Source organism: Calonectris borealis, chromosome 5, assembly GCF_964195595.1.
Source record: "Calonectris borealis chromosome 5, bCalBor7.hap1.2, whole genome shotgun sequence".
NCBI classification, from domain to species: Eukaryota; Metazoa; Chordata; class Aves; order Procellariiformes; family Procellariidae; genus Calonectris; species Calonectris borealis.
In genome coordinates, this window is record NC_134316.1 from 8,724,274 (window position 1) to 8,739,780 (window position 15,507).

General features: G+C 41.3%; 1 protein-coding gene across 1 annotated transcript in view; it reads left to right on the forward strand.

Annotated features, from left to right (window-relative positions):
* SYNE2 (spectrin repeat containing nuclear envelope protein 2) overlaps nt 1-15,507 on the forward strand; it is a 199,346-nt gene that overhangs the window by 23,307 nt on the left and 160,532 nt on the right. Inside the window, exons 3-13 of the mRNA XM_075150894.1 lie at nt 5,304-5,365; nt 6,326-6,421; nt 6,685-6,762; nt 6,854-6,946; nt 7,740-7,921; nt 9,592-9,788; nt 10,265-10,365; nt 11,134-11,235; nt 12,006-12,143; nt 13,011-13,175; nt 15,055-15,167. Of these exons, the coding sequence (XP_075006995.1) occupies nt 5,304-5,365; nt 6,326-6,421; nt 6,685-6,762; nt 6,854-6,946; nt 7,740-7,921; nt 9,592-9,788; nt 10,265-10,365; nt 11,134-11,235; nt 12,006-12,143; nt 13,011-13,175; nt 15,055-15,167 (1,327 nt within the window). The remainder of the gene's footprint in view (nt 1-5,303; nt 5,366-6,325; nt 6,422-6,684; nt 6,763-6,853; nt 6,947-7,739; nt 7,922-9,591; nt 9,789-10,264; nt 10,366-11,133; nt 11,236-12,005; nt 12,144-13,010; nt 13,176-15,054; nt 15,168-15,507) is intronic.

Consider the following 15,507-nt stretch of genomic DNA (forward strand, 5'->3'; position numbering starts at 1 on the left):
CCCACTTGCTGCACAGATGTGACAGTAGTTAATTAGTTAATACTTACATGATATTTGGATTTGAAAAGACCCATTCCTGTAGAAATATTTTCATTTGGGCTTTGGATAAACTTCTCAATCTTAACAAAAAATACTGTGTTTGTTTTTAATTGCTTACACCATGTTGCTGAACATAAATGCTGGAAATAACTCTTTTCCCCAGCTTTCCTGTCTGCAGAAAATGAAACTCTGCTACTGGGTGGAAGGGAGGGGACTGTATAAAGGGCTCAGGGGTGAATTGCCACCCTCTCCCTGGGTTGGCAAGTACTTAATGGTTGTTCTGATAGTTCCTATCATTTACAGCATGTACCTGCTTGGTGTTTTAGTTCGTATCAGCAGTGCTGTCTGGAAGGAGCTCTCCCAGTTATCTCTGCTGACCATGCTTTGGTTCATTTTGCTGAGCCGTCAGGGAGTGTGAAAATGGTTATTTTGAATGAAACTGAAATAAATGCTCCAAGAAGGTACCATGGCTGTCTGTGGGCATTCAGGCTAGAGCTAGTCCAACACAACCTTTCTTCCCTACCATCTGTTCAGGATGTAGGTGGTGGGTACCCTACATCCTCAACACCAGCTTTTTTGATCTGCTGATCTGTTCCAGTTGAGCTGCATTGCTTGCTACTGTAGACGTAGCCTCAGCTGACCTGAATGGTGAAAGGAAGATATAAAAATATCATACACAAGAGGTAATTCCTTCTGGCGAAACAGAGATGGGAAGATAACAGGCAGGCTTGCGCTCATTAATTTCAAATAATTAAAAAAAAATTTTTTTTTTTTTAAAGAAAAGCGCCACACAGTTGTAAATGGCTCACTGGCAGTGATGCACCGGTCCTCGCAATAGGAAAAAACCTCTTTGCTGTTTGGTGACGTTGTTTTACGAGCGTGGACAGACAGGGTACATCTGCTCTGCTGCGGTTTGCTTCCCCCAACTCCCTGCCGAGGGAGGAGACAGTGCTTTCCTGTGAGCTGCCGTGTCCGACCTTGGGAAGGGAGGCACGAAAGGCAACTAAAGACAGGAGATTAATTTTAAGTCTGGCTTTTCTGTATCGCTGTTAAAGGAAGGCTGAGAGTAAAACCATGGCTGGCGGCGCTCCAGCCCTCCCCTCCTCTTCCTCCTGGGAGAGTTCAGCACCGCCGTGGTCCCTGCCGTGTCCCCATGCTCCAGCCCTTAATGATTAGTCTGGTTTGTAGCACTTGTTGATAGCTCATTACTGGATAAAACAGTCATTGTCCAGCAGCGTGTATTGATTTTCGGCTAGCCTACGTGACACGCTGCTTCTATGTGTTATCCCTCCCTAAAGAGTTGTTCTGAAGATTAGCTTTAAAACACAGGGTGAAATGTGATAGATAATTTTCAGATTAGCAGATTTGTTCTCTCAGATCCACTTTTTGGCTCGGTGAGTTTTGGCCCCAAGTAAAGAAAATTATCGTTTTTTTCTAATAGCTTTTTTATTCTGGGTCAGCGACATTTTGAAAACTAGGGCAAGAGAAAACCAAGGTCACTTAGAGTCCTATAAAAAGGCCTAACAAAGAATCCATTCATCCTCATAAAAATAAAAATCCGTATTAATTAACCACGTGGTAGAGATAAGAATTTGAGAGCTTGATTAAATCATTAGCACCTCTGAGCGGTAGAGTAGGGGGGGAGCTGGGAGGGAAAACACATTCGGCCTCAAAATTGAAATATGATTGCCTGCCATAGTGCCAGAAGCACATCTGTACTCAGCTGTGTGTTGCGTGGCCTGAATGGAAAGCGCACTACAGTCTGGGGAGATATTGGCAGGCATGGAGTTTTGTTATTGATTCACAATGAGATTTTTTTTGTTATTATTATTTATTTGGGTAGGAAAATAAGCCACATTGCAGCTGAGGCTGCGGCTGCTTGGAAGGCAGCCCAGTGGGTTGCACTAGCCGGCGGCTGTAGCTTGGGGAGGGTGTAAGGTGTGCTTAGGTGTGTGCAGTGAAATAACCACCTTGTACTTTTGCCAGGTGAGACATTTGCCTGACAGCTGCCCACGTGAATCAACACTTGCAGTATCTGGCCCACATTGTGTAATGCTTCTGCACATTAATATGGAGAAATTCAACTAAAATAAGGCCACATGGCCTCATCCTAAGCATCTTTTTGTAACCAACCCCAAAAGCAAGTTCTCCAAATCAGTAGCAGTAGTGTGTGTTTGGAAAGAGCTACAGCTGGAAGAGCCACTGGCATCAGGCAGAGCAGTTAATATTTGCTTTCCGTCCCTTTTCAAGTGCCAGCAATACCAGCCTTGCCTGCCTGATAAAATTGAGCGCAGCTACTCAATAATCGCTCGTTAGGTAATTGGAACGGCTCCCACACGAGTATTCAACCACAGGGTGTGGCTGGGTCCTGTGCTAACATGAAGCCAATATCTTCATGCTATTTATGTCCTCCTTCTGAGCGTTGCCACGTTGGTTGGTCTGTGTGGCACGTTTGCACTTATTTTCTGTTTTCCAAACAAAACGGAATTTTGAGATTGCATTTTTGTCCGTGTCTTTAAGACTGCCCTTATCTTACTATTCATCATGATCTCTGTGATATTTAAAAAGAAGCATAAAACAATCCAGCAAGCAGGGGAAATAGACTGTTTCATGCTCCGACAGGATCATGGTATTGTAGATTAGAGGAGGACTGTTGAAAGACGTGTTAGCTACAGGATGCAAAACAGCCCTCGACACACGTAATGCGTGAATGTTTTTCTTGCCGCTCACCCGCCCGGTGAAGCAGACGGAGGTCTGCGGGTCGGATGGTGGGGTTAGGAGCAGGAGGCTGCATTATCCTTAAGCAGCTTGCTCTGCTTCTCGAGCAGCAAGCCCTTCAGGCCGTCTTGGGTGATGAAAAGCCACCCAGCACTGGGGTTTGCGTTTGCCAAATTACCAGAGCGTAATAAAGTGTGGGACATTTTCCTCTGAGTGCCATTTTCATTTTCATGGGCAGAGCAGTCAGGATTTTTTTCCCCCCCGAGGGCTTGATATTTTTGGTATCTTTCATCCTGCCCAGCCTACAAAAACATACATATCTATTGCTGAGTAGTCTTGCACTTGGCTTATGATGTCAAACTTGCCTTCACATTAATCTTTTGTGCAAGAGCATGCTTTCAGAGGCAGAAGAGATCATCCGCTCCCACCCCATTTCCCAAATTTCTTTCTTCTTGCAAGCTTTCTTCTTGGCCTGGTCAGAGTCTCCTGCTGCCTCTCCCGTGCGGTGGGAGGATTTATCCCAGCTGGGAAGTGGGCAGGGAGTACCCCACAGTTGCCTTGCCCACCATCCCCCCCAGGCCTAGGCCATGCACACTGCCCTACCACCCACCGCTCCTCAGGGAGCTGCATGGGGGCCATGGTGCAGGACATGCACCGTCCTCTCCTATCCTCCTGGCAGAGTGGTGGGCCATCATCCCATCCCATCTGTGTCCCTTTATGCAGGAGCTCCGAGCCTCTGTGGCGCCATGACCCCAGCGCCCAAAGCCCCATCCTCTGCTCCTGGCTGCTCAAAGCAGCCCCTCCTGCCCCTCGGTGCAGCGGGGAGAGGGCCTCGCGCTTTCTCTCCGCTTTGTAACTCTCCTGCCTCTCAGTCTTTGCCTTCCCACTGCCTGGGATGAGAGGCAAGCTGGAAGGAGAGGCAGGAGCATTGCAGGCCGACCCCTGGGGCGGCTGCCCGTAGCCGTGCACAGAGGGGCTGGCATCTGCCTCAGCCCTCAGAGGGAAGGGCTGGGACAGCCGTGGGGCTGGCGCAGGCCAAAGATGGTGGTTTGGGTGACCAAAACATCAACTCTCCTAACTGTATAATCTTGCCCTCCCCCAGTTAATAGTCTATTTGTAATGTCTGGGCTCTAAAAAACCAGGGCGGCCTTTTGGGCTTTTATTCTAATGGGGAAGAGGGAGGGGGTGACTGCCGTTCTGCAGCTCCAGGCAGGCCCCTTGCGGGGGGGTACTGCTTTTTGGCCTGTTTTTTGGGAAGCCAACCGCAATGCTTGCAGTCAAAACTGATGTGGAAAGAGAGGGAAGAAGGAGTTTGTGTTCACGCCTGCTCCCACGAGCCGTTGGGATGGCCACTGGTGGCAGCGCCTGCGCAGCGGTGAGGCCTGAAAGGCCATAATCTCAGGTGCCAACTCCTCCTGCTGTTACCTCAGACCTGTACACAGGCGTCCAGCAGGGATGTATGGTTTTGGTGGTGGTGTGTCTTGGGAATGGGGTGGTTTTTTTGGGAGGGAGCGTGGACTGGGAAGTCACGTCATCCACGGGCCGTGAGCAGGGACGGGGCTGGGGAGCTGGTCTGGTCTGCCTCTGCCGCTCACGCTCTGCTTCACCTTTCGGGGCAACTAGACTTTTCTTCATTTCCGCTACCCACCAGCCATGGAGAAAGGCTTTCCCCTCTCTTGATCTCTACTGTGATGTGAGACACGGTTTAAATATTCTGATTTTTGAAACATGGGCTTAAAACAATTTCCTGTCTCCCTTCATGACCACTGGTAGTTTATGACTGCCTACCAGCCTGCAGGACCTGGTGAAGAGCTGGATCTCCGTGTGACTGGGTCACGCTTTGAGTCCCATTTCAACATTTTTTACCTGGCCATGAGTTCAAGCACTTTTTTCTTCCTCCCTCCTATTTTAAGACCCCGTGTGCCCCTGTTTGGCCAGATCAACGGTCTGCATTCCCCAGGGAGGGCCCAGCACTGAAAGGGATGCTATTAGAGGGTATATTCCCCAGTGACAGCCTAATAACTCTCCCCAGCCCTTCAGTTAGCCTAGACATCCCGTTGTATGGCTTCACCTACAGATTTGCATTTATCACCTAACCCCAGCCTCCATCCTGGTCTCATCACCCAGCCCCACGCACAGATTTTCACGAATTTCAAGATGGATCTTGTACTGATGATTGCTCTGAGTCTTTCAAGGAATATTTAGGAATGGATGGAGTTATTCTAGACGTATTGCTCTATAGGATGATGTGTTCACACCGCTGTTTGCATTTGCTGAGCTTTTGAGAAAACCTTCATTAGTTGCTCTTTGCTGCATCAAGTAGAAGTATGCTTTATGGTTGTGGAGGTCCTTGCAGTATCATCTCTGCAAGCAAGAAACTGTCAGCACTAAAATAAGAGTTGAGAAAAACTAATATTAAATTGTATCTTAATATCTGGAAGAATGCACCTTAGGTTTGAGATGGATGCCATGTATCTTTTCGAGAAAGAGAAATAAAAACCAGGTAATTTTTTCCATTAACCATTTTTTTCTGTTTTTTTCCCCAGTGCAGCGAGAGTTTACACAGAAGAAGACCTTCACTAGCTGGATAAATTCAATATTGGCAAAGGTAAGAAGGGGATTCTTTAGGAAAGATAGGCCTTTTGCCTTTTTGATTCAGAGGTGCTGTATGGAGCTTAAAATTTTTAGGAATAAACAAAATTAATGTAAGATTTTTAGGTACTGGCTGGAAAAAGTAGGCCCTGGAAAGCATTTGTTTAATAGGTGTAACAGCATTGAATCAGTGATCATCCAAGGACGTTTGTAAGAGGCGGTTTGTAGATGACAGTATCTTTGTTGCTGATGTGGTAAAATACACTTGTGCTGCATTGTGGCACATATCTCAGGGTTTTATGAGGTTCTGTATTTATGATTAATTTTACTGTGTTTAGGTAAGTATTAATCTATTCTGCAATCCCAGAGCATGACTTTAATGGGATGACCTGAGAGACTAAATGTTAAGACAAACCACATAGTAGTGTAGGTGTTTTTTAAGCTTTCACAGAGCAGCTCAGGCAGCATATGCTGGGGCTTTGACTTGCTCAGGTACAAAAATAATCCCGTTTTGGTCACTCCTTGAGCAGAAGCTGCTGAGCTCATGGTAGGTTTGTGTTGTCCATAAGTGTGTGAAAAGGGTGAGTTATTCAGCTCTATAGTCAAATTTGTACTTGGGTGCATTGATTAAGAAGTCAAAAGAAGAATTAACTGCTTCTCTTAACTTTCCCTTTTTCAAAGTTTTGGGGTCTTTTGCCACATACCTCCTTGAGAAGTATAAATACTTGAAAATGAGGCCTAACATAACCCTTATAAAACACAGAGGCAGGGCAAGGGGGAATAAGAGACAAACATAGTAACGGGTTAGAAGAATCAGGATATGGGTGATTAGATGCAGGATTTATATTTCAGCTTATTGAAAAAATAAAGGATGCTAAACATTTTTTTAACAACAGAGTAATCTGTGATGTTCTGTAGTGTGTTGCAATCAAAATGACAAAAGATGGTGTGACAAGCATTGAAATTTATTTTGCAGCATACACCTCCTTCTGTTATCTCAGACCTGTATACAGACATACAGCAAGGACATTTGCTTTTGGATCTGTTGGAAGTGCTTTCAGGTCAACATCTGGTAAGACAGAGTAATAAAAATATCGCCTCAATCCTTCGTCAAATCCAGCAAAGATTTCTGGATGTGCTTAACTGCAACTATATGAATGAACCCTCTGGAGTCATAGAGCTATTTGCAAGTAACTTATACCACTGACACTGAAACACACTGAAATAAGTTGATCCATAGTAATTTGTGAATCCTTGCAGGACTTACCTTATCAAAATATAAAATAAAATTAATTTTTACAACTGAGGATATAACCTGTTCTTTTTGCTTCACAGCCACGGGAAAAAGGATTTAACACCTTTCAGTGCAGAAGCAACATAGAAAATGCTTTGACATTTTTAAAGAGCAGATCAGTGAGTATTAACTTCAAAATTCACAACCAAAGCCAGTTTAGCTGGTGGAACATTTTCTTTGTTAACAATGATCCTTTTTTTTTTCCCCTAGCTCAAGCTCATAAATATTCATGTTGCTGACATTATTGAAGGAAAACCTTCCATTGTGCTTGGCCTAATTTGGACAATTATATTTCATTTTCATGTAAGTATTTCAGCGTTGTAAGAGATTTTTAGAACAGGGAAAAAGCCCAAAAATGTGTTGACTTACATAGTTGCCAAATGAGATGAATTAGTACAAAGCAGGAGATTATTTTCTGACATCTGGAAGAGACGGCTCAGGAAGAAGACACACCAGTACATCTTTCCTGTGTCTCTGAGCTGCTTCACCAATGCAATGACGGCATTACAGCCTGATGAACAGTATCTAGGTGCAAATGGTAGAAAGGAAAGATACTGAGATTTTTTTGAAGTAACCAGTTAAAAATAGGCTAAACTTTGCCTATCTGTCTAAGGCCTGTAATGATTAAGCTCCAAGTAGAGTAAATAGTGCAAAGTGGCTCACGTTCATCTCCCTCAGAGGCAGCCCCCCTTCTCGGTGTTGGCTGTGCTTGCAGTGTGTAATTCTTGCTATTTTTTTTTCAGTACCAGGTGCCTGAAATAACATGAAGTCTGTCATAGTGATGTTTCTTACACAAGATACTGAGCGTGCATCTTGTGTGGCATGAGGTTATGGGGAGGTTTGAAAGCACAGGGTCTTGCTTTAATCATGTTGTAGGACTGTAGAGGATGATGGAGCCAAACTGTCTTCTAGCCCAGCGGTGAATTAACATAGGGGCACTGGGGCTCAGGAGAGAGGTGGAATGGATAAAAAAACCTGATCTGATCTTTTGGGACAGGGAACTACTATTACAGCTGTGATTGCTGTGGTTTTCTGCCATTGATGTCTTGGTAATTTTTCAGTGAAGCCTGATTAACTCTCCCATCTTCTCTGATAGATTGAAGAACTTGCCAGGACACTTGCTTGTACTTACAATCAGCCTTCGCTTGATTGTTCAAGTGCTGTTGACTCCTCTCCAAAGGCAAGCCGATCAGCTAAAAAAAGTGCTAAAATTAAGGAACGGTGGAAGATCTCTGCTACAAAGGCTCTTTTGTTGTGGGCAAAAGAACAGTGTTCATTGTAAGTTCCATTCAAGACTTATAAATAGTATGTTACACGTTGTATTTACTGCTTTCCTCTAAATGCGGTGATATTTTCCCCTGTTTTTTTTAACATTACTTAGTCATGGCTTAGCAGAAAATCCTTTAGATTTCAGATGTTATTACCATTACTTTTAGCATCAATCAGACCCTAAATGTTTTGACATGAGCTCTTTAAATATAATAACGTGAAGCTAATCCTACTAGTAAAATACCACAATGTAAATTGAGTTGTTTGGCTTTTCTCTTTTAGGGGCTTCTGTGTGATAAGTCTAGTGGAATGTTTACATGATTAACCCTCATGGCTGGCACCGATTAACAAAGTTTCAATAATTTTTTTTTTTTAAATGGAAAATGTAGGATTTCTAGGATTCCCACATCTCATGTTTTTCTGTCGAAACACTGCATGATCCCCGAGAAGGACCCTAGTCCTAGAGGTCCTACTCCTCAGTTCTAACAAGATGTTTGCTTGCGCTTGATGTACAGGTAGCTCTGTTGATTTTAGTGGGAGTATTCACAGCACACAATCTAGAGCAGATATAGGTATTTCTTGCAAGGGGCAGGCTTTACATTTTCTTCAAGGGCTACTGCTTCACTCCAAGACATTTCAAATATGTTTTACAATAATGTCAGCCCTTTCTCTCCAGCTCTTTGGTTGCTTTATGTTCTAATAACATCCTACTGGTATTCCGTGTTGTTAGTAGGAGATAAAGGCCTTCATCAGCACATCAGACACTTTCTGCTGGGAGAATGTTTTCAGGCACTGAAGTTTCCCTTTTAGCTGTGTTTTATCAGGACAAGATTGATTGGCATGTAAAAAACAGCTCTCTGCCCGTTTAATCTTCCTCTTTCTTTTGCTTGTTTTTCTTTTTCAGCAATATCGCTCTCTGTTTTGTAGCATTCTTTCTGAACTGTGATTACGTTGAACGATTCTGTTATCAGTGAATCCTGTAGTTTTTGGTAAAAGAACAAATCTTGTAAGTCCTGGCCCATTGTTTTGTAACTAAATTTGATCACCTGAAACCCCACATCTTTTCCATGCTGTAACATATTCATAATATATGGGCTGTTTCTGGAAAGTTGTCCCAGAATTCCCTGTGGCTTGCAGAGCTGGGTACCTCAGAGCACTGTACAGGCACCGCTTAATAGAAGATGTTTTAAAGACACTAAGCTAATAAGAGAAAAAGAAATATTTTCTTGCAGTAATAGATCACTTTTAAGGTCTGGATTTTCTAGAATGCCAGAGGTGATTCCAATACTCGGTGCCCTTACAGACAAATACCTACATGTTCTTCAGTGCTTTGCTTGTTGTTTTTCCATCTCATAGAATGCATAGATATTGAGCACAAAGGTGATGTTCAGAAAGAATATTGAATCAGCAAGGCTTTATCTTCAGAATGTAACATAAGATAAAACAATGAGTCATTTTGCAAAAACAATATAAAAATATATAATTGTAGTGATTGGTAGCACTGGCTATATTGTTGTCTGACCTGACTTCTGCAGAAGTTCAGTGGTGAGGTTCTCTATAACTCCTTGGATTTGGTTCATACTCCATTTTACTGAATTTATATTCTATTTCTAAATTTGTACTTAGGACATCTGAGGAAACAGGCTATAACATTTTGTTTCTAATAATTTTTGGGATAGGCACGGCTCTATCAATGTGACTGATTTCAAGTCAAGCTGGCGAAGCGGACTGCCTTTTTTAGCCATCATCCAAACCTTACGACCAGGGCTAGTTGATTTGGAGAAGGCAAAAGCTAGAAGCAATAAAGAAAACCTGAAAGAGGCTTTCAGAATTGCAGAACTGGAGTTGAATATTCCACGGCTTCTTGAACCTGAAGGTAAATGATCTGCTTCTTTTTTATCTTTGTTATCAGAGAGTGAGATTAATATAATCCTATATGTGTTGACTTGTAATACAGAAAAAAGTAAGACTGTGCTTAAGTTTGAATTAGAACATTGATCTTTACTGTAATGCTCAAACCTGAGGTTCTTTATTTTATAACACTGACTGTAGTTAGGATTTGTTGCATTTTTGAGTTGGCAGCAAATGCAGGAACAATATGCAGAAGAAAGGATATGAAACTTTCCCGTTCATGGGAGAAACTTTTTCATCAGTTAATCATGTTGTATTAAAATATTCCCAAGGAAAAAATGTTCATTACATATTAATTTCTGTCAATGGTATGTTAACTGAGCTGCTGCAAAGTAAACATGTTTATGGTAATGTGTTTTAATAACTGCAGTATAGCGTGTAATTATGTGATCAAGCCTAGAAGGCTGCATAATTATGTAAATGGTGTATTGGCTCTTGTAGATGTTGACATTATGAATCCGGATGAAAAATCAATCATGACTTATGTGGCTCAGTTTTTGCAATACTCCAGGAATTTGTGTGAGTCTGAAGAAGACATGCAGGTATGTCATGTGGTTTATCATTGAGGCATTTTTAAATGAATGTGCATCATGGATGCCAAGAATATCACTACTTTCTTTGCCCAGTTTATAACCTGACTCAGTAACAGTTAGATAGTAGATCCTCTGATTCAGCTACTGACAGAGCTGAATTGGCTCGAACCTTCTGATGCTCCTGTGTGGTAGTCAAGACTCAATATGATAGATTTTTAATGATACAGGTGGAATTGCTGTGCATGTTGTCTTGTTTTTTTTTCATTTAATTATCACAGAGGACATTTTCAATCCTAGTTGTCTTCATGTGTGCTCTGAAGTCTGTATGTAAATATTGGGGTAGAGGCAGACAGATTTGCAGAACAACCCAGCTTTAAATTTAATAGCTCACATGACAAATAGAATTTGTCACTCATGGATCATACTGGTTGGAAAACCAATTTTTCTGTTCTCTATATTTTCCTATGAGAGTTTATGTATTAATTGGTTAGTCACATATCTCCATACTGATAATCTCCTTTCAATAGGATCTACAATCAGGCTCTTCTTTTAAGATGCCTTCATATATCCAGGTGCCAGGTTTAAAACTTTGGCCTTGTTCTATAATAGCGCCTGACCCAAAACTCATTAGAGTCCGCAGGAATTATTATTTGGTTTTTTTTCCATACTTTGAATGGGGTTTATCATGTGCTCAATGTGTGTTGTTTTATGGCACAATGTAAATTAAAAACAAGGCTTGCAAAATGGAAAAATGAAATTTTCTGCTCTAATTACCAGGAAAAAGTAAGAGAGGCTGTGAGCTGGTTGGCTGCACAGGAGAAAAAGTTAGCAAAGTTGCTGATCGACACAGAGAATGAAACATATTACCAGAAATACAAAGTAAGTTGCATTTCATATTTAACTGCTTTTGCAAAAAGAAATACTAAAAATATTCCCGGAAACATAGCTTTTCATCTTCATTGCCTAAACTGAAGTGTTAAATAAACTTTTAAACAAGAGTTGGAAATCTGACAATGAATCTGGTAAATGCCCTCAAATGATTGAAGGAAGGATAGGATGAAATTCTTTCTGTTAGGAAACAGATATACGCTGCTTGGTTTCTGAGCAGAGCAAGGTTTTTTGGAGAGAGTAAAGTAGTGTCTTTTAATTAATTGACATAGTTGAAGACTTGGATAAGATTCAAGCACATAGGCCCTTTACAGGGTCACCTTCGCCATTTCTGTGATAACAACAACAGTAGGTTTTACCCAACTAATGTTGTAGAGGAGTAGTTGAAATGTTGGCTATAGATTGTGTCTGAAGTAAAATTTCCTTTCGTTTATATTGTAGCCAGAGTTTGTAATAAAATGGCCCATGGGGGACTGTGAGGGGAGGAATTTTCCCTTTCTCTTGGTGGGAGGGGAGAACCACGTCCTGACTGCACTGACATTATATTAAATACAGATTTTGCTAGTGAATGGCACCTATAATTTCAGACCAAAATACTGCCTGGAGACAAGTATGCTTCTTTCCTGCTATCTTGCCTTTCTGTGCATCAGACCCTTTGAAGTTAATGGAAGTCATACCAATGTATTCAAAGGCAGTACTTGGCTCCATGAGCTTCCATCTGAAGTTGTCTTCTATGAATTACTCTTCCTTTTTATCCCTAGGAAATGATGTCATTTATGGAAGCATTTAACCAAGAAAAAAACCCCTTTCTGCCTGTGTTGTCATCAAAGAGAAGTGAAGCTGAGCTGAGCAAAGGCCAGCAGCAGATGAGAGAAGAGTGGGATAAACTGATCTCTCAGGTCAGAGGCATTTCTAGCTCACTTTGTTACCAGCGTGAGCGTGTTTGGTGAAGAAGCCTAAGTCTACCCCAGGAACTCGCACAGGGAAAAGTGGGGAGGTGATACTTTATTTGGATTGATAAGAGGTATTGATCCTGAACCTGAAGTCCACACAAACTGAGTGGTGTACAGTGCCCAAGAGGAGGCAGAAGGTGACTGTGTATTACCCTTCTGCCTCCTGAGCCTCAGGACTGTGAGACGTCTGTGAAAAATGGCCTGCGTCTGATTATCTTTGAGCACTCATCTGATCAAAGTTTTTGGCCTATTTATGCTTAAAAGGTTCTTTTGGGACATAATTATGGCTCAGATAATGATGCAGCTGGGAAAAGTGTGTTAATATATTCTTTCCCATGGCACGGATAGTGATATAGCGAGATCTGGTTGGTCAGTGCTTTGCAGTGAGGTTGGCTGTGTTGTCTCCCTTTGTCGCAAGTGGGATGTGTTGGGCCTTGCTGGTAATTCCTCTTTATGGAAGAGATGTTCCCCTGTCAGCCCCATGATAGAAACCTGTCCAGAGCATCCCTGTTTCCCCTCTATTTTGCAACTGATTTACTATAAATTTCCCTGTTGTTGGGCCTTGAGATGGTAACCAACCAAGGATAGTAACTGCCAAATTCTCTGTAGTGTTACAGAGATTACAGGCTGGGGAGCAAATCTGGGTCTCTCTGATTTGCAGCTGACTTCACTGGAACCTCCTTTTCTGAATGGTGACAGGTGGTTTTTTTGGGGGAATGTCTAGAGCATCAGCTTACAAAGCATGTGTCAGTATCTTGGGGATGGGGAAGAAAATAGTAGTGAGAAATTTAATCACTTGTTTTCCTTTTTAAGATTAACAAATGGAAAGTGAAGCTGGACCAGATGTTGCCCTCCCCTCTGGATAGCATTGAGGCCTGGCTTCAGGAGGTAGAACATCTGCAGGCAGAAGATTTGCCTGATTTGCAGGACCCGTTTAAAGCAATGTTTGTCTTCAGAGAAATAATTGTAATATTTAAGGTATGCTGATCACAAAGGAACATTCTGCTTCAGTCTGACCTAGCAAAGCACTTGTTATGGAATTGCTACTTGACATTTTGGCAAGTGATGTGGATATGTTTATCTTCTGAAGATGAAAAGCTCTTCTGAACATACCTTTGAACAACGAACAAATATTTAATTAAATAACTGCATGGGTCTATAAGGAAGGTTTCTGACTTCACTGGGGTGAGATTAAATTTGAGTACTATCTGAATAAATTATGGTATTCTTTTTTATGTGGTTCCTGCAACTTGTTTGTTTGTTAAGTAATAACACAGGGTAATTGCATCCTTATCTTTAAATCTATGCTTAATGCATACCTATTCAGAAAAGCACTTGGGCTCAGGGTTACATTCCAGTGAGTTCATGCAGTTTGTGTGTTTAAAGTTAAGTATTTGCTGAATCACTCTGTAATTCGATTCAAAGCAATCAGAAGTATTTTGGTACCTCGGTACCATGCAAGTTATTTATTCTGATCTTGAAATTTTTGCACTGATAATAGTTTAAAAGTCCTCTTGAGTTTGAAAACTTTAAAAAGAGTAGATGCATTGATGCCTGGTTGATCATTATAATGCTGTACTTGTTTTTTTAATGAACAAGAGGGAAGTTGGACGTTTTTGTGACACGTCCGTAGAGAGAATTTGAAAGAATGGGAAATAGAGGTTTTTGTGACTGGCTTGATAACACCACTTTTTTGTACGGTTGCTAGTCAGTTCCTGATATGAGAGATGGCTTTTTAACGGATAACAGCTTTGCCAGAATTTAGCCATTTGATCTATGATTTTTGTTGTTCAGCCTAAGTAGTTAAAGCATTTCTAAGAATGAGACAGAGAGAGAGATGTTGTTGGTTTAGGGGTTTCTTTTTTCCCATTGAACAAGTAAATAAAATCAAGTTCCTTAAGAAGAAGAAACCCAAGATACTTAATTTCTATCAAATCCACTTTTTCTGATGGGACGACATTCTGTTGAGAATTTTTTTTTCCCTTCCTTCCTCTAGTCAATCCTTCTAGTAAGTCTCATGTACGAATCTTGTTGCCAAAGTGGTGCCTTAAGATGGAAATTTTACTTTCTCTTAAGATCTAGGAAATTACCCACCAATGCTCATAATTGCCTGACTGGAATAGTATTAAGGTTGCAAAATCAAGTGCTGAAAAACTGTGCGCTATTTTGGGTGTTGAGAGCTGCCCCAGGATTTAGCCATTTCCATTAACATGCTTTGTGGCAGGTTTTATTACATAGAAATGAACTTTTAGCATATTTCTTTGTATGCCATTTATGAATATTTTATCATCTGTGCAATGCATTTTATGTTTTATTTTTACGTTGAGAATTTGGTACTGAGACACATGCCCATAAAATATTCCCCAAGTACGTGATACTGGCCATCAGAGGATTAATGCGATATGTATCTAATGGTATTAGATGGAAATTTATTGGGCATTCAAATAAAGTATTAAGCAAGTGTGACATGATAGGTTTATTGAACGGGTTTTGCTGTCAATCTTTGCTAACACATAGCAAAGAACAACTTAATATCCTGAAACTGTTACAATGCCACTTTTTTGTCCTAAAGATGATAGTGAAAGTGAGGAAAAAACTGATAGCATGGGTAGTGTAGATTCATGTTCCTTATATTTAACTAGATGCACAGTGGTAAGTAGTACTGCACTAAATATGCACTTTGGAAGGTGATGAGATAAATACTTTCATTGCACTTTAATGAGTAAAGACACTGGAAGATTGTCTTGTGCTGACTTGTTTTTAATAGCTGTCACTCTAATGGCAGGTGACTTGCAGATTCCCAGGTGAAATACTCTAGAATTAAAATGAATGGCTTACTATGTCTTTTTCTCCCCAGGGCTTGATGGATTGTTTTGATTCTCACTTGGACACCCTTCAATCATTTAAGAATGAAGATGAGAAGAATATGCCACTAGTCTTGCCTGAAAAGTTAGAGGAAATGAAAAGAAGGTTGTGATCCTCAAATTCCCTCTACTTTGACTATGTTGTATTCTAGCTCTGCTATTGACTTGCTCTGCTCTGAACAAAGCACATAATTTATCCATGCCTTGCAGAAAAAGAGCATTTTCCACCTAAGCACAGATTGACTGTCATGCGCAGCAGGCAGGTTCACTCATTGGTCCAATGAATGTTTAATTATGTGTAGAAAGTGGAGCTCCTTAACAGGAACTTTTCAGATGCCCTTTGTTAGTGTGAATAGGAAACACCCACTAAGGGTAGGAAACGTGAATATTTTTAATGTAAAAATTTCTCTGGGGGTGTTGATTCTCTAATTTTTAATTTCCACATT